At 37.0% G+C, this 26,401-nt stretch overlaps 1 protein-coding gene across 4 annotated transcripts in view; it reads right to left on the bottom strand.

Annotated features, from left to right (window-relative positions):
* Positions 1 to 26,401, bottom strand: part of KLHL32 (kelch like family member 32) — a 122,597-nt gene that overhangs the window by 63,250 nt on the left and 32,946 nt on the right. For 3 of the 4 annotated variants that reach the window (XR_012652988.1, XM_075046369.1, XM_075046370.1), the window contains one exon: positions 8,693 to 8,800. Coding sequence is in view for 3 of the 4 variants with exons in the window: in XM_075046369.1 (XP_074902470.1) it covers positions 8,693 to 8,800 (108 nt within the window). In the remaining variant the exon portion in view is untranslated. Of the gene's footprint in view, positions 1 to 8,615; positions 8,801 to 26,401 lie in introns of those variants that run through there. The other variant, XM_075046371.1, reaches the window with a different exon arrangement.

Raw genomic sequence — 26,401 nt, 5'->3', positions numbered from 1 at the left:
GTTCACCATCAGCAAATTGCATGCTGGGCAAACCCACAAGAAAAAGAGAACAATAAGTAAAGAAGGAAGAAAATACTGCACGCCTTCCTTCTACTAAAACTGGGGTAATTCACAATTATTCCACACCTCTTAGCTCTACACATTAATGCAATTACCTCTACACATTAATGCAATTACTTGATTTTTATTAATTACCAGCATAGCTGTTTGTATGCTATATAGGCCATCCATCTGAATCTTAACATTAAATGCACATAAATACCACCATATGCACACCACAAGTACACACAGTGACTGACTCTCCTCTGTTTGTCTAACCCTCAAAACAATAGCTCTGAGGCCTTCTGAGTGATGCTTATTGAAAATTAAGGAGAGGGAAACTAAGATCTACTTTGGATTCACACCTTCAAAATTCATCACAAATTACTAGTGTGAACACTAAAGAGAGAAGCTTAATCATTTTCCCTACTCCATCCTCAACCCAAGGGTTACAAGGCATAATTACCAGGGCAGAAACTCGGAGTAATTTGGAACTGTCAACTTCAGACACAACTTTGCAATCTTCACCAGTGAAGGATGTGCCTTTGTATGAGACATGCCATCTTAAGACTGGTTTCTGTGCAATTTTTATATTAGGATTAATTAGATGCAATTCAGGTACTGCACCTGGCTGCAACCTGCAATCAATCCTCTATTCAACCCTTATTTCTGAGGGTTAATTTTCATTATGTTCTCAACTTTTCTCTGGCCCATGATGCTACCCAAGAAAATCAGCCTAACCACCTTCTCCCTGTACAAAATGGGCAGATCTTGCAGATAGCCTGAGTAACTTATTGTCCCAAACCACCAGGTCTGACGTACTGCTCATTTTCAATCTGACCCCCTTTGCCAAGCTATTTTTCTCCTCCCTTACAATGACCACGTTTTAAAACAGGAATCCTGTTCAAGGGAGCCATTCCACCCTCCATCATCCCACAAACCCTTCAGAGAGCGCACACTAAATCCAGTTCACACCCTTTTGTGGGCAGATCAGTAGGCCAAGGGATAGAAAGGATGCAAAAATTTGGTGTTTCTTTGCAACAGAATGCCAAGTTCACAAGATCCAGAAAGGCAGATTACACAATTTTTTAGATCCACGTTTCCTAGACATACAATTTAAATCTATATGGAAATGCATCCATTTATGCTTCATTGATATATTGAGGAAAGCTGCTCTGCAAATGCAAGAATTAGAAACTTTCATAAATTAAACCTGAGTTTCTGAAGCACAATTCTGAGGCAGAAAAGGGAATTCTATAATCAGCCCCATGGTCACAAATACACATGGCCCTGAGCACCCTCCTGTACATCTACCCTCTGGACAGCAGTTCTAAAACTGGAATTCATTCTCCCTTCCCCGACTCACCTGCATCCCCTCCAACCCAGTACATTCTAGGGCACTGGGTAAGCGGGGAAAAGAATAACTGACATCACACATCTCACCTGCCTCTTCAATCAGTTTTCTTTGGAAGACTTCTTGGCAGCAGAGCAACCAGCAGCTATGAACTCTTGGGCTAGGAGCAGTATTTGAACCACCATCCTTTCTCAAGGACAACAACTCATGCCTCACCTCCACACTGCCCAGACTGAGACCATCCTTCTACTCTTTTAATGCCTTCTGTCTCCCTACAACCAACAAACCAGCAGAGGCCAACAAAAAAATTGTATGGTTGTAGCAAAGAGGGCAGTAATGGACAAAAGAGAGTGAGGAGGAAACTCCTTAAACTGTACTTCCCAACAAAGAAAGTTACAGCCTGAGGGAGAAAGTAAGGTTCAGATTAACTATCACCTCTATGGAGTGTCATGAGGTTTATACCTGGAAAGAACAACTAGATCATTTAATCTATTCCCTGTATATTGCAGGCCATTATATTTTACCCAGACACTTTTAAAGACACTAAACTAAAGCTACTTTAGGCCCAAGGAGGCTAAACTCTGTGCCCAGACAAAGAAGAAGAGATTGAGAATGCACTTTTATCACCTTCATTCCAGCTACTCCTTTATACCCCTGTATTTCCTTCTCATTTCCATACAGCTGTTTGTGGGGCCCTGGAATAAGTGAGGTGGTGGCATGATTCACATTAAAAATAAACCAGCATTATGCTATAACAGTAAGGAAATATGTAATGTCATGTCAGAAAATTCTACAAAGTAAACCATATGGAATTTACCACAGAAAACAAGAAAAAAAAACCAACAAAAAATCCTAAGATTCCTGCCAGTCTGATGCAGAAGAAAATTCCTTCTTGACTCCACTTGCAGTGATCAGCATTTCAAACAAGACAGGCATCTAACAAAAGTACCACTTGTTTTTCCCCTCTGGAGACCCTTCTGTGTGTTTCAGAGTAATCAAAAAACCTAACTTTTCTTTTAGAACAATTTAGACTGCATTTCACTCGCAACCAGTTACCACTTCTGCCTGTCTCCCTGTTCATTCGTGCTTCAGTTAAATCCTGAGCTCCTTGCATGTTGAGAAGTGCCGCTTCAAAAAAGTGTGAGCAGGGGAAGAATGTTCTAGCCCCCTGCAGGCAACTGCCCAAAGCCCTGGTATGTAACGTTTGATAGCACTCGTTACAAAATCCAGATGTCTCATGAGCCAATGCCAGAAGGAATCATGACCAGCCTTTCTCTGATATAAGTCATAATATTTTTCCAGAAAACTAAATGAAAGTCTGCATAAAATGCACAGCATATAAATCATAGAATATATCAAGTTGGAAGACAACACCCGTAAGGATCATTGAGTCCAACTCCCAGCTCCTTGCAGGACAACCTAAAACTAAACCGCATGACTAAGAGCATCATCCAGATGCTCCTTGAACTCTGACAGGCTTGGTGCCATGACCACTTTCCCAGGGAGCCTGTTCCAGTGAATGACCACCCTCTCAGTAAAGAACCTTTTCCTAACGTCCAGCCTGAACTTCGCCTGATGCAGCTTCATACCATTATGAAGTAAGTACCATTATTATAAGTAAATACCATTATTATAAGTAAGACTCTATGCAAACTCACTATTTTGGGGGAAGACGTTTCATTACTTTGGTTACTTTCAGCTCTAGAAAAGCTGTGTCATCCATATCTTGATACCTATCCAGAGCAAACAACATGAAACATTGAACTTTCTCTGCAATAAACTGCATAAACTGAGTTATTTAAGCTCTGTATTATTTTAAGCCTTCTGGGCAATCTGTAGCTAGACAGTGAACCTAACACCTAGTAGCTGTAACCTAGTGCTAGGCACAGCAAAAAGATCAGCCTCCTGACAGAAGTAAAAAAGGACATGTCCAAAACTAAGTATCAAATTTGTATTTTTGGCTTTGAAATTGCATTGAAAAAATAATGTCAAGTACAGTAAGACATAGTCCTGCTGTAATCAGTTTTCCATGACCTCAAAATGCTGCTCCCAGTAGAAAAGAATGAGGATAGTTGAAGTTACTTTTGCTAGGGACACCAGGCAGTTTAACTGAACCCTATGATTCATTTTAATCAAAAGGTAACCAGTGGAATTGCTACACACAGGACTCACAGGTCACTTACCCAAGAAAATCAACCATCACAATACAGCTTTGCAATACACCTCACCCACAAGTAAGCTAGAAAGGATTAACAGAGTAAGAGGTTCTAAGATATTGACAGCTATCTTCACCCCGGTCTCAACTGAAAATGGCAGATGAAATACTGGTTGATCACTAGAAAAACTTTCACCATCAAATGAAGGGCAGATTTGATGACAGACAAAAGCCAAGATTCTAAAAAGGAATCAAAACAATTATCAGGAGAAATAGTTGTACATAAAAATATTTATTTTTATATTTCTGTACTACCCAAGAAGACCTTTCACTCTTTCATGTTTTTTTGTTAAAGAAATAACTGAGCGAAAGAACAATTTTACAAAGGAGCTGTAAGATAATACTTTAACCATAGGTTTGTGTGCATGAATTTGAAAAAAATCACCAGATGGTACTCCTACCAGTTCACGAAATCTGTTTGGTAAAGTAATAATAGCTGTTACAGGTTGACAGTTTTTAAATTAACTGAATACAAGGTAAAGTTAGTAAATAAAGGCAGTAGTTAAATAGGACTCACATTGATAATGCATTAAAGTAATATTGAGAGCAACCCAAGCATATGAAATAACAATATATGTGAAAATACCATGAAGTTCTAGATTTGTAACTGGAATAATATACTAGTATTACCTTTATTAAAGACTGCTGCTATATTAGCATTTTGTGAGTAAAGGAAGACATGTTAAATATGCTAAGAAACAGAAAAAGTTTAAAGCCTATTTTTGAATCATTATAAATATTTCACATGTGGCTTTCAAGAAAAGGAAACATTTCAACATTCTATAGGCAGAGTATAAGGTTGTGTTAATCTTGGGCTAAGAAGATACCACAGGATGAGTTACCCCAAAATTCGCTTTTGGAGAAAGAGCTGAACTTAAAACATCTCTTATATAAGGGTTGCCTCACTGATTCTTTCTTTTCAGCTTTGGTAAATCAGAATAATTTTATAGCTTTAAGACAACAACATAATTTCTATTACAACAGAAACAAAATATTATGATTTAGAAAAACAAAATAGACCAGCCAGTTAGGAACACAGAACTTGGTCAGGAAAACTTAGTATTAAGCCCTAATAAAGCTGTTGGTTTGCTGTGTTGTCTTTAGAAAGTTATTTTCTCCCAAAATAATTTCCTGTCTATGATGTAACAAAGGGCAGCGATTACTTGCTTTTGTAATGTGTTTTGAGGTCCTCAAATAAAATTCTATCTAAATGCAAAGTATTTCTATTACCACAGACCAAAGACATAGGATAGAACATAATAACAAAGTAGAAAGATCCAAGTCAGCAAAGCATTTCCGTATACATAGGACTTCAACTGTGTATTTGTATTTTTGTTGAATTAGGATCACAACCATCTGCTCCAAATTAAATCCAGTGTTCTTGCACAATTCTTTTTTGAAACTATACTGCAGTGCCTGCCAGCTGATTCAAATTATGGTATCACTTATTACATATGTATGAGATCAACATAAACTATGTCGTTTGCTGGACCTAAATTTGGGGAGGAATGCAAGAGCCTCATCTAAAATGAGGAGCCTCAAATTCAGTTCAAACCACTTATTCAGTCCCACAGCACTTACAGTTTATAAGAGCCTGTTTTCAGCACTGAAAATTTCCAGATACCCAAAGCTTTTCTTTTATTCAAAAGCACCTTTTCTTGTAATGAAGAGTGACTCGTCACCCAAATACACTGGCCTATTTAGGGGCTATCACGTCTCCAAATGAGATTATATCTCTTGGTAACGGGAGTTAAAAACAAAAAAATAGTCAAAAAGAGCAGGCAACACTGCCCATGACTCTCTAACCCAGTGGTTAAGACTCTTACTTGGACAGAAGGAATTGTGAGCTCCAAACTCTGCACCAAAAACTGTTTCTCTATATTAATAATCTAAAATATATAGTTCCTGTACTGACTGTACTTCATCCATCTCCCTTCCAATGCACATCTGACACTTGCAAAATGCCCCTGTGAGGAGGAAGGGTGAGTAATCTAGTCACTGAGACTCTGGCCCGGCCTTATTGCTGCCAGCTGTGAAGTAAAGAACGACCTTAAAGGCCTTCTATGAAGAAAGGATATGTCAACTACAACAGGAAAAGAGTTGTATCTCTGAATTCTCAATGTGGGGATTACACGGCAAAATGCTATGGCCAAGGGGGAACGTATTTAAGATGTTTTTTGCCAATGATTTCATTATTAGAGGATTACTGAGAGCCTACCTGCATAGAACAAAACCAAATTCTGCTGCTATTTGTTAGTTTTTATTTATTTCTATACCAACATTTCTTTCTTTGTCATGATTAGGGACGATAGTAATGGATTAATTGAGTTGGAATTATGATATTGTTTATATTTAACTTGAGTTTTACAACAATCATTTCTTCTGTTGAACAATCAATTTTCCCTTAAAATCAGAATATTTCCAGCAGTAATTAGGATAAGGCACTGTCTGCCTAAGTAGACAGGAAGATGAAGTTCGTATTTTAAAGTCCACAAGCATATTTCAAATTAAAAAAAAAAAAACAAAAAACCACAAAAAAACAAGCACAGCAAGGATGACCAGAGTTTCATTTCAGATTGCAATGTCATGTTAAAAATTAAATTTCTTAATTTTGATAACTTTCAAAAACTGGAGGCATCAAATATTGCCATCATGCAATATTAAATATTTCCACCAGATGTCTCCAATATATTATTTTACACAGAGTTACATTTGAGTTACTACACTTGAAATGGAATGCAAGTTTAGCAAAATATTAAAGAAATAAAGAAAAAGCTGAAACTAAATATCTGTTTAGACATGGATACCTTAGGACTTGCCCCTAAATTGTTGTTAGTTCCACAGGTTTACCTAAAGAAACAGCAATTTTTTGGACTAACATTTTGGCCAAACATTATAAAAAACCAAACAAACAAAAAAAAGAGTTCATGGCTTCCACTTTTAAGAGGCACATCAGATATGTCTTGATACCTACATTTTCAGAGCAATGTAAGTTTGTAATTGGCATGAATGAGTTTTGGTTTACTAAGTATTTTGTTTGTTTTTTAAATCAGAAAGAGTTTGCATAGCCAAACTAAAGACGACTGTTTTCAGAACTCTCTGATGTAAGCATGCAGTAATCCAGTTATTTATTAATAGCCTTTGTGGATTACTCCCACTCACTACCTTGAAACGTTCACTCAGACTGTCAGCCTGAGTCAGAACATAAGCAATGCTCAATACATATAAACCCAGTGCCAGAAGAGAATTTCAAGGACAAAAGGGAAAATTCAACACTGCTAATTCTCAGACCTGCATATCACTGAGTTATGCTTCAAAGGCATCTTTGTAAGAGAACTCCTACAGAATCCTTGTCATTTCCCTGTACTTCAAAGTAGCACTTTGTGTATCTGGTAGACACGACAGAACAAATTTTGCCTTATAATTACTTACATATATGAGCAACTTTACATACAAGCGTACCTATATTTAAGTCCAGAAGCGCACTGATTTATTCAAATTAGTTTATACCTGAAAATTAAAGACTCAAAAGTCTCTACAGAATCAAGGATAGAAGGCACATATTATTTACTAAGAAGCTGAGGATACTGTCCTGGAAGCAATGTCGGGTGACAACAAGATTGTTGGCTTACATAAAAGCCAAATCCATCTTTTCAAGGTTCTCAACATAGTTTACACAGGTTTATTAGATTTTGACTTTTGCTGAAAGATAGGGGAGTATACCTTTGTTCACAGCAGACAGGACGGGTCAGACAAATCAATCACAACCCATCTTCTCAAAAGATACTTCCATTAGCAACAACAGTTCTCTCTTTAGAATAATCGTCTTATAGTTTCAAATGACTAAGATGATACAGGTGCTCAACAGCACAGGAGACATTCAATTTTATCTACCAAAACTTTCAACTGAAAGAACAAAAAGCATACCAATGACAAGTTACATCCTGAGGTCTTCAGCCAGTTCAGTAATTTAGCATGGCATCTCTCTCTCTCATTTATATCAAAGAAATCTTTGAATAAGTTATGTTTTCCATAACAGCAGAAAAACCACAAATTTCAAATGCTAGCCTCTAAGGCCAATGCTAAAGTGTAACTGTTGTGTGGGCTGGTTACAAAAATAGCTCCTTTAAAACAGGTAAAAAATTTTCTTTCCTTATTTTTATTTAATTCCCGTTGAAAATTAAGGCCATATACTTAATCCATAGTACGGAAGCAGATCCCTTAAATTTGTATAACCCAACAACTCTTCCAGAATAACATAATATGGATTTAAACTTTCCTTTTCGAAATCAACTAATAAACAAATATATGTCAATGGATTCAATTGTTGTAGCAATATTTCCAGAAATAGTTTGGTTATCTAGATTTTTAGACTCCAAAGTAAAAATAGCTGGGTGTTCTTAGCTCACTATCCATGAACTCTGAACTGCGATGAAGTCATACAGCGACACTGTCCAAGCATGCAGTGCAGAGATATGGCAGGTGATATATACTTTTTCAGCAGAGGGAAGAGGAGCATCACTCTGCATTTTCTGAAGTAACATAACGTGATACATAACCTACTATCATAAAGAGTGCTACAATAAATATGTGTAGTACCTATAAGCATTTACAAACATGTTTGGACTGCATCTGTCCAGAGAGTAAGAGACTACCTTTCCCCTCAATTATATAATTTGTCAAACAAAGCAGAGTTTATAAATATTTATTAATAGGAAAACACCAGAAGTATTTTTGCTTTCTTTATATTTAATTTAGCATGCAGAATCAACTCACATTAAGTTTTTATGAACGGCCAGGCCACCATAAAAGGGGCATACAACTCCTACATGGTTCACTACCTGGCAACAATGCACATAAACAGTGTTTTTATCAGACAATCCCTCTAAAGAAAAAAAAAAACAAAACAAAAAAAACCCAACAAAACCAACAGTGTAAGAAAAGTAAGATCTGTTAAATCAAAAGACCTTGTATTGGGCAGTGCACAAGAAAAATAATTTCTAGTACCTCTGTAAAGGTCATCTTCAGTTTTTATTGCAGTTTGTTTTCATTTGTGTCTCTTACTTTGAAGAACTGTACAATACCTGTCCAGTATATGCAAAGTCCAGGGCTTGTTTTAAACCGAGGCTTGTGACACCATGCAAATTCACCTCATCAGCTTCACTTTCAACCATGCAGAGACTGAACATTGCCTATGGAAAGAAAAGAAGTGTTATTAACCATTAAAAAAACACCCAGTGAAGGTCCAGGAAGAAGAAGATTGATTTTTCCATCTTCACTAACCTTTGTTTTCCCTTGGATAAGAATTCTAAATAGCAACAATCTTGGTGTAGATCTCATTCTAACTCACAAGTTTTCAATACTAACCCCATAGCAATCAATGTTGCAACTGAGTCATTTTATCAACAAAAGAAATACAAAATCTTATTCTGGAAAAACTGAAACAAATCCCTTTGGTCCATGTATATATACTTCTTAATGAAATAATTCAACTGAAATCAATGTGAACAGTCACAAAATAACATATCATTCAATAAAAAAAGATAAAGAACTGGACTCTGGAAAAAATAAATAAAACTACACAAGCACCACTACAACTAATACTTATGTATAGTATCATTACATATAGGGAGGAAAAATAAGCCATACACAATTACTTGTATGAGAAGAAGGGGCAATTAATACACCAACTTTTATAAACAATGCTTTCCAAATAAGCATCTCAGACCAGAATGTGAACAATAAAATACTCAAGTTATTGAATAAGGAGGAAGGATGGAGGTGCAGTCACCTAAACTTACAACCTCCCCTTACTTGTTATTGCCCCAGTTTCTCAGATGTTAAAACCTAAACTGAAGACTGGTAAGGTGCTTCCCTTATGGAACTTCCCTGAAAATAACACTGAGGAGAGCAACTGTCCCTTTCATCCAGTCTTACCTTCCAAATCATCAGTCTTCAGTGCCTCCCTGGACTGAAGCAACCGTACTCAGTCTCTGGATCCTTGTAGGAATCTTTGTCTTCCCATCTCTGTTAAACTAAGAGTGCTGTCTTTGCCCTTCACTCTTTCCTCCCAGCCTGCACTCCCACTGCAGTACTCCTATTTACCACTCCTTCCCTTATCTATCAGTCCCATTCTCCATTCTTTGTCACTCTCCAGCATATTTTTTTAACAAAATATACCACTCAGTCTTTAGACAGTAAACTGCGAACAAATAAACTGAACAGTTCTACCATCTGTCATTGCTAAAGAGAGTCTAAACTTATCCCCAGTAGGTTTTGCACCAAACTTAATGCCTCTACGGAGGCTACCAAACATCACCTTGAATAGAATAGAATCATTAAGTTTGGAAAAGACCAACCATCAACCCAACACCACCATAGTGCCACATCTATGCATTTTTTGAACACCTCCAGGGATGGTGACTCAACCACTTCCCTGGGCAGCCTGTTCCGATGCCTGACAACCCTTTCGCTGAAGAAATTTTTCCTAATATCCACTCTAAGCCTCCCCTGGCACAACTTGAGGCCGTTCCCTCTTGTCATATAGCTTGTTATTTGGGATAAGAGACCAATCCCACCTCGCTACAACCTCCTTTTCTCCAAACTAAACAACCCCAGTCCCCTCAGCTGTTTCTTCTAAGACTTGTGCTCCAGGCCCTTCACCAGCTTTGTTGCCCTTCTCTGGACACGCTTGTGGTGGGTTGACTCTGGCTGGATGCCAGATGCCCACCAAAGCTGTTCTATCACTCCCCCCCTCAGCTAGATAGAAAAAAAAAATAAATTCTAACAAGTTCAGACACTTCTCTAATTCCATTAAAATTAATTAGAGTTGGACATTTCATTGTCATTTAGATGTATCAAATGAGCTCTAATAGCTACTGTGAGGCTTCAGGGCTTGCCAGGAGCTGCAAGGTACCCATCAGCCACCAGCTCCCTGCAAAAGCAAACCTGCAGTTTGTGTCTGGAAGAGACAAGCTTCTCTTCTCAGAAATTCAGTACTAAATAAACTTTCGGGATAATATTCTTTTCACACACCAATTCCTGAATAAAGAGAGTAAAGTCTCAAAGCAACACCTGTCTACATTAGGGTAGATTTTCACACCTTCTGTACACTCAGTTCCATCACAGCCTGCCTGCAGAAAGGCTGGAAATGCTCAGTGATACAAGATCCTGCATTCTCAGCTGTGCTACAGCAACTGTCTGTACACTACCCACCTGTACAAAGGAACCGTCAAAAGAGAGCGTGGTTACTAATAAAGCTTCTATTCTGATCAAGGGCTGATGTCCTACACAACAGGTTAAGCTTACAGATACAAAGAAACACTTAACTGAATCTCATCTGTACACCATGAATCACTTCTGTGAAGAACTGGTAGAGTTCTTTGTAGACCTACTCACTTTACCTTTAGGAGACTATTCTATTGTATCACAAAGATTCCAACATGGTCCTTGCACAAGGCTTATTGCTGCACTTAACTTAGTAAACTCAGCAGGATCAGGCCACAAACTCAGTTACTGTCCATAATCATCCACAGCATTTAACGAACGCAGCCTCCAGCAGAGCTTTGACCCCCTGCCAACTAGCGCTCTGCCAGTCAATGCCCAGTCTATGGTTCAGGGGATAACTCAAGCTATGGCTGTTCTAAATAGACAGCATGCATAAAGCAAACCTGTTTGCAGAGAGGAGAAGGTTTAACCATACAGACATGACCCATGCTGTGCCAGTCAGTTTTAGAGCCAGAAAACATGCTCTTATCCATCTTATTTACTAGTACAGGCATAGTCTAATAGTGCAATAGGCTATTAGAACTGGAGCTGCCAGTAAGTCATAGGACTGTGGCTTTGTGTGCCATCTGCTATATGGAGTTCATTTTCTCTCATACTATCCTCTCAGTATTCTGTGGAAGTTTTTTGATACAGAGTATGAACTACATTTGTTTCTCAGGGGGCAAGGCCAAAGAACTTGATTGAAAGATAAGGTCTGCAATGGTCCTCAGACAGTTCACATTCAGCTGAACTGGATTAGCCTCCAGGAAAGTACTCTCCCACACAGATGAACCTAGTACTGCTCAGTGATCCACACTCCCTTCACCAGCAGGCAAATTTCCTTCTCGGCCCGATAGTTTAAAGGTTTAATCCAGCATGAAATAAACCTGTTCAATCATAGGCAGAAATTGAGCTTTAACTCAGTCTGTAATTTGGACTGCTGCATTTGGAATATTGTAGTTTTAACTGTAGAAACATATGGATCATTAAATTCTGGCTTGAGACTTCACCAATACCTGGAGAATGAGTTACAGTTGGGCTGTCAAACTCTGATTTCAGTTGCATCTCTGAAGATGCTCTGAGGTTTTGTGAGCTTAAATAGATCCATCAGTCATGCTTTTAATGCAAGGCTAGTAGCCTACTTTATTTTTCCCTTGGGTACATTAAAAGTAAGGCAATAAGATAAATATCTCAGGTGGATGTACAAGTGACAGACAAGAAAAACAATGAAATATAAAATATTTGGACAAGTGCACAATTCAAAGTCAAACTTACCAGAAAAGTGACCAAATTTGGCTAAGCATGAAATGTTAATTATTTTAGTTATTAATTTCATTCAACAATGCTAATATGTCTTACTTTATTTTAAAATACTTCGGCTTGGACAAAATAAAATCTCTTTGAAAACACCTCATTCCTCCTCCAAGAGCTTCACGAGAGTGGGCAGTACAAGTTGCCAATATGTTAACCAAAAATCCCTTTTATAATAAAACCCACTGGTGACAGGATCTGTCTTTTCTTCCAGTTCCTTTAAATATCCAGGTCTTGTTCTGTCATCCAAATCACTCAATGAGCCAACATTGTGGGAAATACAGTGATTATTTAAATTCTGCTGTTTTAGTTAAGATTTTAATTAAGTATACCAATTCCCCAAAAGAAAAGTAAACACAATCCACTTCCCATTCTGTGGCAACTGCTCCAAAATTCAGGTTTCAACATCTTGTCACAAATGGAAATATTCCATTTGTGGAATTTCTCCTCACATTCCAAGCTCACAATTGTTTAAGAAGCTACAGATTAGGATGGCCTCATTTTTGTGGGGCAAGCAGACGTTTTATTAGCTGTTAAAAGAGGAGGAAGGGAGGAATCAAACCTCTATTCTTCTTCTAATCTTGGCTTGAAACAGAAACAGAGCTAGAGAACTATTCCTAAAGGAAAACAAAAACAAAGCACACAATCCCTAGATAAAAATAATCAAACCATAAAACAACTCTCAGACTCTTGGAAATTTGACTTCAAAGTAACATGGCAAGTTGGCGGGTATTTAATACGCAGCACAACTGCATGCGGTTTCGCTACTTTGCCCTGAGCAGGCAAAGGCACCTTTATAAAATGGTTTCTTCTGCAAACACAGAACACAAAAGACAAGAGCTCAAAACTGAATGGCATACAACAACAGGGTGACTAGGCTCAGATGTAATCAAATTTGATGTAACCAGGCAGAATAGCCTGAGTAAAAGATACTTAGAACAGTCATTGTATCTAACTTTCCATGTTCAGCTTCTGCTGCTGAGCTTAGCTTTCAAAAGCAAAGTGCAAGATGGGTGTAAAATACCACCAAATCAGAATAATGTATTACTGTTAAAATAAGTATAAGACAAAAAAATGTTTAGATACATTGATTTTATCACTCAGCACTCCAACAATCCTCCACAACATGCAACTTTAAGAACAGATACCAGGGTCACAGAAACACAAAATTATATTCAAAATCCCCAAAATACAAATCGCTCACTGTCACAATGGTGAGGTAAAAAACTGCTCGTCTTTGAGTCATTTTCTTACTTACTCAGATGTTCCATATCCATGAGAGTAATGAGCCTGTCCTCATTTGTACACATCAATCTTACAGCCATGTCAGGCATAGCAAGCAGTAAATCATCTCAAAACAATGAAGTTGCATGATATTTTACACAAGTAAACTCTTTCAGTGAATTCCACTCAACTTAGTGGCCTTTTAAAGGCAAGAAACAGATTCAAAATATACGTAGCCTCAAGAGACAGGTAAATGAATATAAAAATGGTTATGCTGTTAAAAAAAACATAGTGACCAAAATTATAAGTAACTTACTTTTATGACGCGGGGAAAGAAATTGGAATTCTTATTATTGAGCTTTTATAAGCTTTCTGCTGGGAGTTAAAGAAAAAATAAATAAAACTGAACACTGAGGTAACCACTGGATTCTAATGTAAATCGGCATAAAACCTGTTTAACATTTAAGAGATTTTTAAAGAAAAATAATAAAGTCATTAAATTAACAATAATATGATATATTGGGTAAATAATGGATAGAAGGGAAATTGGTAAAATACCTGAAAACTTGAGAGAAAAGGAGAGGAAATTGTCATCAGGGCCTGTAACAATAGTATCTGAAGTTAGGTAGCTGTATAACAAAAGTAAGTAAAAATGTTTTCTGGGTAATCAATAGACAGAAATAGGCATGTTTAGACACCAATTTACAGAACTTAGTGGGATGAAATATCTTTTGTACTTTAACTATAAAGGAAGCCTAAACACTTAGCTTATCCCAGATGCCTAAAATAGGTGAAAATTTTAATCCTAAGATTAAAGGGTTGAGTGAATTGAAGGATGAAAGTTGAAGAGATAAGAGTGAATTGTGTCCTTTTAGTGTATTCATTTTAGAAGAACAGAAGAACTTCTGAAGATGAGTATTTCTGGAATTAAAGCTACAAACAATGACAGCAATAATAAACAAAGAAATGTTTGCACCTGTAAATTTCTTTCCTGTGACAAATTACTACATATAAGAACCAAAGTTTTCTTTCACTTCTCTGAATTCACATAAAGTCATTTCTAGTTGAAAAGCCTTAGGTGAGTGGGTCTTCAAAAAAAGAAAAAAAAAATTACAGATCACCAATTATGAGAGGTTGAATCCACACAAAATGCCTTCAGTTTGCCTATCTTGACCTTCTTATGCTCATCTGTTACTTCAGCTACATCAGCCCCTAGCCAACTTTTCTGGTATGTTCCAAATGGGAGATGAGCAAATGACCATTTAAATTACTGCCTTCAAGAAATACCCTGGCTCTTCTAGGAGTAAAGTACACTGTTCCAAGTGCATAGCAATTACCTCTAAAATATGTCAAATTTCCCTCAGCAAGATTGTGAAAAAGACATTCATCATTATCCATTTTTCTCTGATTCAACTCTAAATGCAACTTGCAAAAGAAATTTAAGTGTTCAAAAACCAAAAAGTAAGCTGAGCTTACTACAGCAATCTACAGTAACCCAAAGAGCAACATTTCCAAATTTCCTCCCTCTGTTTCTCAAACACTGTTTTGGTAACTACCAGCAGCCCTAGTTCCGAGTTCACTACAATACCAAATGAACATTTGGACCTCCCCACCAATGCATAGCTCTGACCTACACAAATTCTTGTTCGACCACAGACTTAGCAGTAGATAGCAAGCGCAATAGTAAAGTCCTGGGGTACTTTAGAATCACGTCCATTAAAAGCTGCATTCATATGATGTTCATAAGGTTTCAGCAAGGCCAAGCTTGTTTTGCAGAACACAATGCAAATAACTCAGTCCATCTCCCGTTTGGCTTATCCCACCACCTTTCATCCTTGACTCCGACTGGCATTTGGAAGCTTTTGCAACCGATGTGCAAGAGCCTGTCTTTACCTTCAGCTGTTGTTCTTGTGTGGCTGTCCAGAAATATGACACATTCTCTACTGCAAAGTGCATACGCATTTGCTGCACTTCCCCACAATCAGCAGCAGATAGGGAAAGTGGAAAGTTGGCACACAGTGAACTAGCATTCTTGTAGTTCCTTTCATTGCACCACACTCAAAAAGATGAACACCCAGGAAGTCAAGATGAACTAACAGCAAGTTAAGATCAATGCACATGAGCTTTCTCATCTCTAAGTTAATATAGAGCTCTGTGTTAAAAACTCACTCCTATTTTTCCTAGTAATTACCAACTATATTATAAGCACTCTGGTCAAATGCTACAGGAAAAAATTCATATCCATCTTACCATAAGTTAAACCTCAAGTGTGTCATCCCACCCAGCCTCTTATTACTGAGGCTGAGCTCTATAGGAAAAAATTAAGATGCACCAAACAAGTTGTTTGGTAGTCACGTTAATTATTTAACTAACTTTTTTCCACCCAATTCAGAAACAGGTCTGAAGAAAACAAGAAACTTTATACTTACAGCTGGAAAAAAAACAAAGCACTACAACAGCTTTGAAAGTGAGTGAACATCTATTCTGTCTACCTAGCAAACTAATTGGTAAAGAACTGATCAATGAAGTCACCAAGGTTTTCCTTCTTTTTTATCTTCTGGCGCTGAATTTTTAAACTAGCACTATCTAGCATTGTTTTACTGTTTTAGAAGAACAGAATTGTCATCTCAAATTTCTGCCTCCACAATTCCACAATGATATTGCTTGAGTTCTTTTTAATATTACATGGAAATAGGCATCTCCATTAAGTGCAGTGTTTTATTCAAATTCACTTCCCACAGTATATGTACTTACTTCTATATTCACCTGTTTCACATCTTTTTCTTTACAGGAAATTGATCGTACTTCTCATCTCATGCATCAGAAAAACTATGAAGAAAGTAAACTAACACTTCAGAGATCTTGGATCAATTTCCTACACTGCTCAGGGAATTCAGTTATGATGTGATACCTCATGATTTTTTTATTGCACATGTAATTTTAAGCCTGTGAGAAGTCTTACTGGCATCAATGGAACAGCTCAATCATGCATTTTTTTCTGATTTGGGACCTAAGCTTAGCTGTATATAGGTCACTCAAACTTGTAAGTATCTAGTCCTGAGAATATCTTATCTATTTGGACCATAAACTCAGGCCAAAACATTCTCCTTTGCAGTTTGTACTAAAAATAGCAACTCACTGTTCATGTAACAGTAATATTAAATAAATAAATCATAATCTATTTAATCCCTTTTGTTGTACTACTCTGAATTAACCTTTACATGTTCTTAACTTCATGTTCTAATCCTTCATTACATAAGCAATATTATTTCTTCTTTGCTGTTTTCACCTATCACAACAACAAAAAATATTCAGAATGTATTAACAGGAGTCAAAATACTACTTGGACAGATGACAATATTGACATCAAATGTCAACTATGTTCTAGATATGTAACATATACTTATCCAAGTAACCACTTTGATATGTCAATGTTTCCTTACTGCATATGAAAGTGTGGCTTGTTCTTCTCATAACTAGCATGTTATATTTTGCTTGTTTTCCTTCCAGTTTAAGCCTGTCTATCCTAAATCAATAATCAGCCATGTCCTCTAGAGTCTCTTGCACACTGAAAAACATATCCATCAATACCAACTGCATGAAACATGATTAAGAGGCTCATCACATGATTCTTCTGTAAAAGTTCTATATAAATTCCCAGCGAAAATGTCACATAATGTCAATCACTGATAACTGAGCCTGCAGTAACTCATCTGCTCAATGAATCTACCTAAATATTGTTTTTTAAGCATTTGCCATGCAACTAAAATGAATCATGTAAAATGAAAAGGTCAGCTATCATTCACAGTTTAAGGGAATACATATTTAAAAAAAATTAGAAGAAATAAAAGAAAAACTGAGCAGCAAAATATACAATGTTATGCACAGTACTGAAGTCTCACATATTACTGGTAGCAAAGCAAATTCCACTGAACCTTTGGTGTTTCTTTCAGTATATCACAGTGTCAGACAGTGATACTTGATTGCACAGCCCCTAAGAGCTTACCAAATCAATGATACATGCAATGCATTTGTTGCATTGCATTTTTAATACAATGAGATATCACTTCCTTAATATCTTTAGAAATAAGTAATGAAAACTAAAGTAAAAAGCTATCCTACCATTTAGAGGGCCTAAAGATGTGATATTTTTTCCTGTTTGTATAGTGCACATTTTTGGGGGAGTAACCCGGCAAGAACAAAGTCATTTTCTTGGTTGTAACAAGGCACAGGGTCTTCACTCCCCATCAAAATAAAAAACAATATAAGCATTTGTTGCTAACAAGTTACACTGTTGGCTGAACCTGCATCAAACCTAATTCATGTTTTGATAGTCAGAGTTTAATAGTCAGCATAATGTGTCTTCCCCAAATTTCTGCTTAGATGCACAAACATAATTTAAGACACAAGGAAAAAGGACAGATTGTAGCATACTACTTCTAATGAGTTGCTGCATCATCACTAAAAAGACCTATATTCAAAAGTAGTCTAGAATTATTTTGTTTCTACAGTACAACTTACAATTTTCATGTGCAACGCCATATGAGAATAAAAAAAAAATTTAACAGTGAACCATTACAGCTACAATAACCTTATTAGCTGCAATATTTCAAAATAGATGAGACATCACAGGTGGTCCTGAATACCAAAATTATTGTTTAAGCTGTGGCAGAATCAAGAAAACTGAATTGTACGGACAGTGCCATGCAAAGCACTGCATAAATCTGCAGTAATGTACAGTCTGTTCTAACAACAGTCATTCTTAAACAGGCCTGCCTTTTGGAATATAAAGGGAGCAGCATAACTAAAACCAGATATTTTTTTTCCAGCATCTCCAGTCAAGCACAGAAAAGTATGAGTCACATTTGCAAATTTTGGCTTAAATTGGTTTAATGCTTCCCAGTGAATGCATAAGCCTATTGTTCATGTCCTTTGATGATTTTAGCAAGTGATATCAAAAGCAAGCTCAAAATAAAACTGGAATAAAAGTCAGTTAGCTCTTGAAGTAGCATTTCAACTACATTTCATTAAGGGAGGCAAAGCTTTTTGTGATTTCTTTTTGCAGGAAAAGCCATGATCAAAACTTTGACACCTTTAAGGGGCTTATTTTTAAAAGCATACTTCATACAGTACCATCAAGACAAGTATCCCATCTAAGTGCATATGGGCTATAACTAAATAGTTGTACAGCAAGGCTTAATCTAACAGAACTGGAGTAACATAATCATAGTTATTATTATAATTAGCTACTTAAGAAACCATTTATAATGTGATGTAAATGTTGTTAGACACTGACATCCAAATGTTCCAACCAATAGTAAAACTACGGCAATTATCTTCTATTCTCTGGCCCATTTTATGACGGTTTGAACTAGATACACTTCTTATCTTTTAAAACAATCCTATTTTCCATTATGATTATAAATTGTGCTTTCCATTAAGATTATAGCATAATTTTGCTAAAGAAGTACTCTTAATTCCCACCAACATATTTAGTAAATGATTTTATACAAAGGCCAAAGAATAAAACTAGCTCACTGACCATTTTTCTTTAGTTTTCCACATCCTTTTACTAATAAAACCTAGAAAAGTAATTAAACACTAAAAATTTGCTAAACAAAAGAAGAATGACTTGAATAACCAAGCTTGTATTAATATTGCAGTCATTTGTCACAGTAGCCTTCATCATCAGCTGAGCTCTGCCCTCCATCAGCTATCTCCTCCGGAACAAATGCCTCTATAAAATCATCTCTTCATTTTATTTTTAGTAGTCTACATTTGACTGTGCTCATTTGTCCTTTGGCTTTTCCTTCAACTCAAACAAACAAACCCCCTCCAAACTAACAGACCACTATGACATCAATTTAATTATTCCCATAAATTCTATAGGCTTGACACCTACTACTTCTTGGTTGAAATCTAACTTTGGCAAGGTAGATCCTTAAGTGCCAGGTACGAGAGCTTCTAAAAATGCAGATGGGCATTTCATTAGGTATCCTAATATTCAGTAATTTTGATTTCAAATGGGCTTTGTGCACATTTGTTGCCTATTTGTATAGCTGGTACCCTATGATCTTGGAAAGCCAGCTTATTCCATCAGTAGCAGAGAATACTCCACATGTCTAAGGAGATGGTAGTTGGTAATTTGATTTTTGCACACATACACACATAAACATAAAATTGTTTTTATACATATAAAAGTAACAGCTGCAGCCTACTGGTGAAGAGTATGTTATGCTGGGCTCTAACCATTACTTTTCCACAAAATGGATTCACAAAAAGCTTTTGACAAAGGCCTTGAAAGACCTTGAAGGCAAACTAGGGAAGAGAGAAAAGAGATCTTTGCCTGGATAAGTGACTGAATAGATAAAACAGTGAACAAGAAAAGAGCAGGCCAGTTTTCTCAGGGGGTGACGATTCCAGTGCAGCACCTCAGTCTGGGCTGTTTAACATACCCAGAGAGGATCTGGAAAAAGGCAAGAGCAGTGCAGCTAGAAAGTCCATTGAGGCAAAGCTATTCAAGGTAGTAAGGACATGGGCAAAATGTGATAAACTGTAAAAGGGTTGTATGAGATGAGCAGTTGGTTTTAAAATGGCAGCTGTAAAATTAGCATATGAGAGTTCCATGAAAAAGGCATCCCTGTTCTCAGCAACAGTTAAAAAAAAGCAATCAAAGCGTAGAAATTATTAGGCAAGAGAGAGCAAAACAGAAATCAACCCTATGCCCATGCAAATCTATGCTTTGTCTACTGCTGCATGCAAATCTCTTACCCTCATCTCACAAAAGAAATACTGGAGGTGTAAAAGCTTCAGAGAAGGGCAAAAAGTATCATCAAGCATATGGAACAGCTTCCATTTGAGTAGTATTTGAATAAGTCAGAAATTTCCAAGCTGGCAAAGAGACTGAGTACCACAAGAAGAATACCTAGGAAGTGATGGTTCATTGTCTTTTCCAATAGAAGAACTAGAAGGAATCAAGTGAAACTGGTGAAAATCACATTCGGAACAAACAAAAAGCAGTTCTCCACACAACAGGCAGTGGGCTACCTTGTTAGAGAACACAGTGGATAAGAAATCTTACACAGGCTGAATGGGAAAGAGGATGAAAGCTTGGATGAGACCCCTATTTACGCTTACTGAATAGACAGGAATTCACACCCTGCTCAGGAAACGCCCCTGAGCTGAAAACAGCTGGGGAATTCTCAGGGACACACCACACACACTTAGCCTGGATTTACTCTTTCTCTCCAGGCATCAAAAACAGCTACTGCTAAAGCAACTAGCCAATGATCCAACACAGTGTGGCCATTCTTACATTCTCACCCAATGCTATTAAGGGCATCTCCCTCTTTCAAGGCATTACCTATTAAGTAGTACATCAAGAGGCAGTTTAATTCATTTGTCACTCACACACTAGGTCATCCAGTAAGAGCGGACTGGAACTTGGAGAGGTTTTAGATGTCTAAGTCTGAAAACATGTTGACTTGGACAGATTAATTCCTGCCAGAGATAAGCAACCAGCAGCATTTTACAAAGCTGTTCAGGACAGTCAAATGTAGAGGTTCCACTGCTTAAATCCAACGTTTTTCTAGATGAAGGCCTAGTGACATGAATTTAACTAGCCAATATCATATTTCAGTCTACTAAAAAGAAGTTGTTAACAGGGTGTAAAAAAAATGGCACTGTTGACAATGAAGCAACTGAAGAACTTGTTTAAGAGACGGGTATTTCCTCCAAAACTTCCAACAAGAATGATGTGCAACATAGAAGGCAAAAGTGTGTGGATTGCGATGGGTTTCTCCTTATACAAATGAAGGGGAATGGAAGAAACCCTGAGGGACCAACTAAAAGAAAAACAGCTATTTCAATAGTTTTAAAACATCCTAAGAACAGCTATATGTACAAGTGCAACATATGGATTATGTTTTTAGCTCTTCAGCAGTCTTGCCTCTTTCTTTGGATACTTCCCATGTTATTAAAATGGTATGTGGGTCCTAGTCACTGAAGCTAAAAGTGACACGCTGCCCAAATAACTCACTTAGGTGTTTTCAGCTTCACTACACCCACAGAATAATAGCTTTAATTTCTCCAGAGGTTGTGTAGGAAGATACTGATGGAGACTGCAAAATATAGAAGAGTGTCTACTGCATCCAACAATGTTCTAAAAATATAAGACTTCTTCACCAGACTATAGGGACTGAGAAGAAGACAAGTATGAAACATTTCTCTACCATAGGCCTGTCCCAATAAGTTGGTTTTCCATGGGCAGACACTTAGCAACACAGAAATTGCAGCTGAACCCAGACCAGCTTCAGAACACTCGCTATAGTAGCACTGCAAAATTGAACTGAGATAGCCTGAAGCAAGCAAAGAAGATGGTAAAGAAAATTGGCAATTACAGCAACATGGCTGCAATGACTCCTTTCTGTCCTGCTTTTAAACTGAGCAAATTCATCAACTGAATAGTAAGCAAATACCACATGTTGGTATAACACTCATTTAATTCAAGACAATGAGCCACAGACTCCTACAGCCTATCTCATTAACTGCAGAATTGATTCTGCCATACTTACTCATGGTGCACTTACTCACCATATAGGGACTTCAAAAACAAAAAAAAATAATCAAGAGGATAACTTAGAGAATAAGACACCATCCTGTCTACCATCCAGCAATGGCAGAATTGCAATTAATTCATTTACATACATACTATGAGAATTGCAGCAGAAATATATTTACTCTGACAGCATAACAACTGTTGGGAATTTGAAAAGAGAATTCAGAAGAGAAGATTCTTGTAAATTATTTTGATAGCACCCACATTGCTGAGCTGCGGGAATTCTGTCTACAGCAAAGGAAAATTGCTTCAGAGCCTCACAGAATAAAAACCCATTAACTGCAAAGATAAGGATGAACAAAGTAAAATAACCCAGATACCCTCCCTTACTTTGTCCAATTTGAAAGAATATTAAAATATTTATTTAGAAAGCTTTAAAATATTTGCAAACCATTTTTACGTATACTTCGGAAGTAAAAAAGTTTGTTCAGATAAATATTACCCAACAAGCCACCTCACACCTGCCCATGCTACATTACTTCCAACAATTTGATTAAACTTAGTAAAACTACTGACAATGTCTGTATCAAACAGTATTTTAAGAAATGAAGGAATGTGCTGCTTTCTCGACATTCGACTGTAACTGGATTACTGAATACTTAGTAACAAAACTCTAATTTGTATTTAAACCTTTATATTATGCTAGGAGTACAACATTTAAAAAAAAATTTTTCCAGGCCTCCTCTTATTTTAGGCAAGTTGTTTTTTGGTTTTTTTTTTTTTTCTAATGAGAGGCAAGCAGCACTAAGTAATCATTTCTCAACAATATAAGTTCACAACACCAGACACTACTATGAATCTTCAAATATCTTCTGCATTGTTGGCGTCACCCAGAAGCACGTGTATTGTGCCACATTTACCTGATTTAATGTGTAGAAGAATTAAAATATAGTGCTAAACAGTTAGACAGCATGTTGAAATAGTCCTTAGATTTCTTACAGCATCACTGTAGTGAACATTACGAGGTCAATAACTGCAAGCCTGGAACCACTACTAAGACTATATTCCTTCCCAAGTTTGGAGTTAGTATTCTTACATAGGAAGAATACAATAAAAAAAAACAAAACAAGAGAGATCAAAAAGAGAGTTGAGAAGGGGGGGAAATAGTTTTATCTCAATATTAAGCATATTTAAGAGACATCTTTATCAAAGTTCTTAGCCAAGAAAACCGCTGGTGTGACAGTAAATGAGAATACTATATCCTGTTCTGAAGTTTTGTAGGGTGATTGGGAACTGCTCCTGAGTTAGGGCATTGATAATGGAGAATGGCACAGGACAATATAAATTAGTATGGCAAAAACAAGAAATGAATTGGTCAGAAGTCTTGAGGCTTCTCAGACTGTGGGGAAGAATGTTAAGAGTAAGAAGATGGCAAGGACGTATAAGTAAATGAGAGATGCCACATAGCTGTGATATTACTAGTTGTGCGCAAATTAAGATGGCAGCAGAAAGATAGTTTGATGTTTCATGGAAAATGTTTCAATTTTCATGTAAGTTACCATCAATGAGAAAAAAGATAAGAAGGAAAGGATGCAAGGAAACATAGCAGGGTGCATGATTTGCCACCTCTGGGACGTTCATCTGACATCTCTACAATTGTACACCTGCATCCTGTAGCTGATCTGTTAGTGTATCATGGATGCGTCAGACTTCCAAACGAACAGTAGTTCCACCTGCAGTCCTTCTCTATCCCCAAGCCATATATGGATAGGTATGACTGCTTCTGAACAAATAACAGATGAGCTTTCTAGCTTGAGCACTAGAGGAGGATTTTTGTACTACGAGTCAGGTTCACAAATAGGCTTGCTTTTCTTGGTCCTCTTCCTTGAATTCTTACAAGCAGTACACACATTTCCCCAAATCCATTATGATGGTCTGCATAGTCTGGGTGCAACACATACTATTCCTGTAGTATTATCCTACTACACTTAAAAGAATGTTGGGTTTCAGCCTGTACTGTCCCAAACAAGTCTGTACTGGATATGTGTTCAGGAGTTGGTGAAAAATAGTATTGGCTCAGATTCTACCAGATTTTTGCACTCCCCGAGTCCTTGGTCAATCCTAAAATGGTAGGTTTCACAAAAAGAATATGGATGGGGAAAGAGGATACATGGTCATTTCAGCTACAGATCACATCTATACCACATCAGTTATACCTACATTTTTAGTTCCTTAACAAAAGAGCAGAACTTCAATTTAACTAAAAAGTTCTAGGAATACTGTCTTTATTGTTTCAGTTCCACTATGGATCATAGAACAGTTGAGGTTGGAAGGGACCCCTGGAGGTCATCTCATCCAACCCCCTGCTCAAGCAAAGCCCAGGACCACATCTAGGTGGCTTCTGAATATCTCCATGGATGGAGACTCCATAACCTCACTGGGCAACCTGTGCCAGTGCTCAGTAACCCTCAGAGGGGAAAAAAGTATTTCCTGACATTCAGAGGAAACCTCAAGTGTTTCCATTTGTGCCTTTGTCCTATCAGTGGGCACCACTGAAAAGAGCCTGGCCCTGTCCTCTTTGCACCCTCTCTTCAGGTATTTACATACATTGATAAGATCCCCCTGAGCCTTCTCTGCTCCAGGCTAAACAGTCCTAGCTCTCTCAGCCTTTTCTCACAGGAGAGAAGCTCCAGTCCCATAATCATCTTCATGGCCCTTCGCTGGACTATCTCCAGTATGTCCATGTCTCTCTTGTACCAAGGAGTCAAATATAGGACAAGTGTGTGTTATTAACATATTCTAATGGCCATCAACTATATGTATGTATTACATAATGAAAAAATATAAAGAAATGTTTCAGTAGTATTAATTAGGATAACATCATTTGATTTACAATAATTTATTATTTTCATTTGGATGCTTTACCTCCACAGTGGACTTTTGTTGCCTTTATATTTACCAATTGTTTGAGAGTGCTTTTGGCACTGCCTTAGTTGCTTGAGTTGCTCAGAACTCAACAAAACCAAAATCCATTCCAAACATTGACCTCCATTTGTGAATTCTGCTTACAATAGCTTATATACAAGAAGGAGATGCAATTGAACAGAGCCAACAAGTTCCATCGAATGAAGCAGAATCTGTTGTTAATTGCATTTCCTTCTGTTCGTTTTCTTGTTCAACAAGATTGGTCTAACTTAGAATTTCAGGTTTCAAATTCAATAAAAGACTGCTTTTGGGTGCAGTTTGTAGGTAGACAACAGGTATATGGGAATTCAGTTCAAGTTACCTGCTAGGTAATTATTACAAGCAGGTAGTATCTTCATGAAGGATATACTTTGAAAGATTTGAGCTGAAGAACCTGCAGTAATTATTAAAACAAACAAACAAACAAAAAGGCATATAAAACATTTAACAAAAAGCAATGATTCTATATGCTTGGGAAAAATGAAAAAAAAGCACTAGTTTAGAAACAATGTTAGATGATACAGTGAATCTATGTGACTGAGATCTACCAAAGCTGAGTTAGGCAAGTAATACAGATTAAATAGTTTAGTTTCTCAAATATATCATAATTGCCAACTGAGAAAATGAAATTTAAATGATCCCAGGAAAAGTTTAGACCTATAAGAAGTATTTCTCAACCTACACAGGAAGCTAAAAGTGAGAGTAAGAGCCTCTTTTGGCACAAGAGTCTCAGTCATGACTCGATATTACTAGAAGAATAGAGCTGATTTGGTCAAATGGAAAGAGCTAACATTTTTAAATGTTATCTGGAAAGACAATTTCTACATAGCATCACTTCCAGGGTACAATAGCAAGGAAAATACCGTTCATTTGGTACACATACATCAATGGTAAAATACTGAAAAACAAAATCACATTATACTGCAAAAGCAGCAGGTAATTCTGATTTCTCAGAACTAGGTCCTTAGATCTACCCCCAAGACATGTTAGGGAGAGCCTTTTCCTCTTTATGATTCATGTAACACAACCTCAAAAGCTATTTGCATCATGCAGTGTTTTCTACCGCAGGGGTTTGTTTATAAAAATTAATTCTCTAACCTTATCAAGAAACAATGCAATATATTGCAAAACACAAACAATCAGCAATGTTGTGTACACAGGAACAAACTATCTGTTGACAGGGAGGAAAGATGGCACAGAAAAACCCTGAAAAGAAACCGCTTAAGAATCAACCGTGACAGTTAGAAGTACAAAGTCTGTATGCAGTTCATTTCAGAGAAGAAAGATTCTTCTAAGAATTGAGCATTCTCACTGTGGAAAAAAATTAGAATATTATTGACATTTTAAAATCTATTCTAGTTAACAGATATAATTTTGTTCATCCAGATTACATGGAAATTCTGCAACTTTTTGATAAAGATCAAAGTCCTGTGACTATAAACCCACTCAAATGAAAAATAAGGAAGAAGAA

Source organism: Buteo buteo, chromosome 15 (genome assembly GCF_964188355.1).
Source record: "Buteo buteo chromosome 15, bButBut1.hap1.1, whole genome shotgun sequence".
Classification (NCBI taxonomy): Eukaryota; Metazoa; Chordata; class Aves; order Accipitriformes; family Accipitridae; genus Buteo; species Buteo buteo.
The sequence above is the reverse complement of the archived record's forward strand: the minus strand, read 5'-3'. Positions and strand labels throughout refer to the sequence as shown.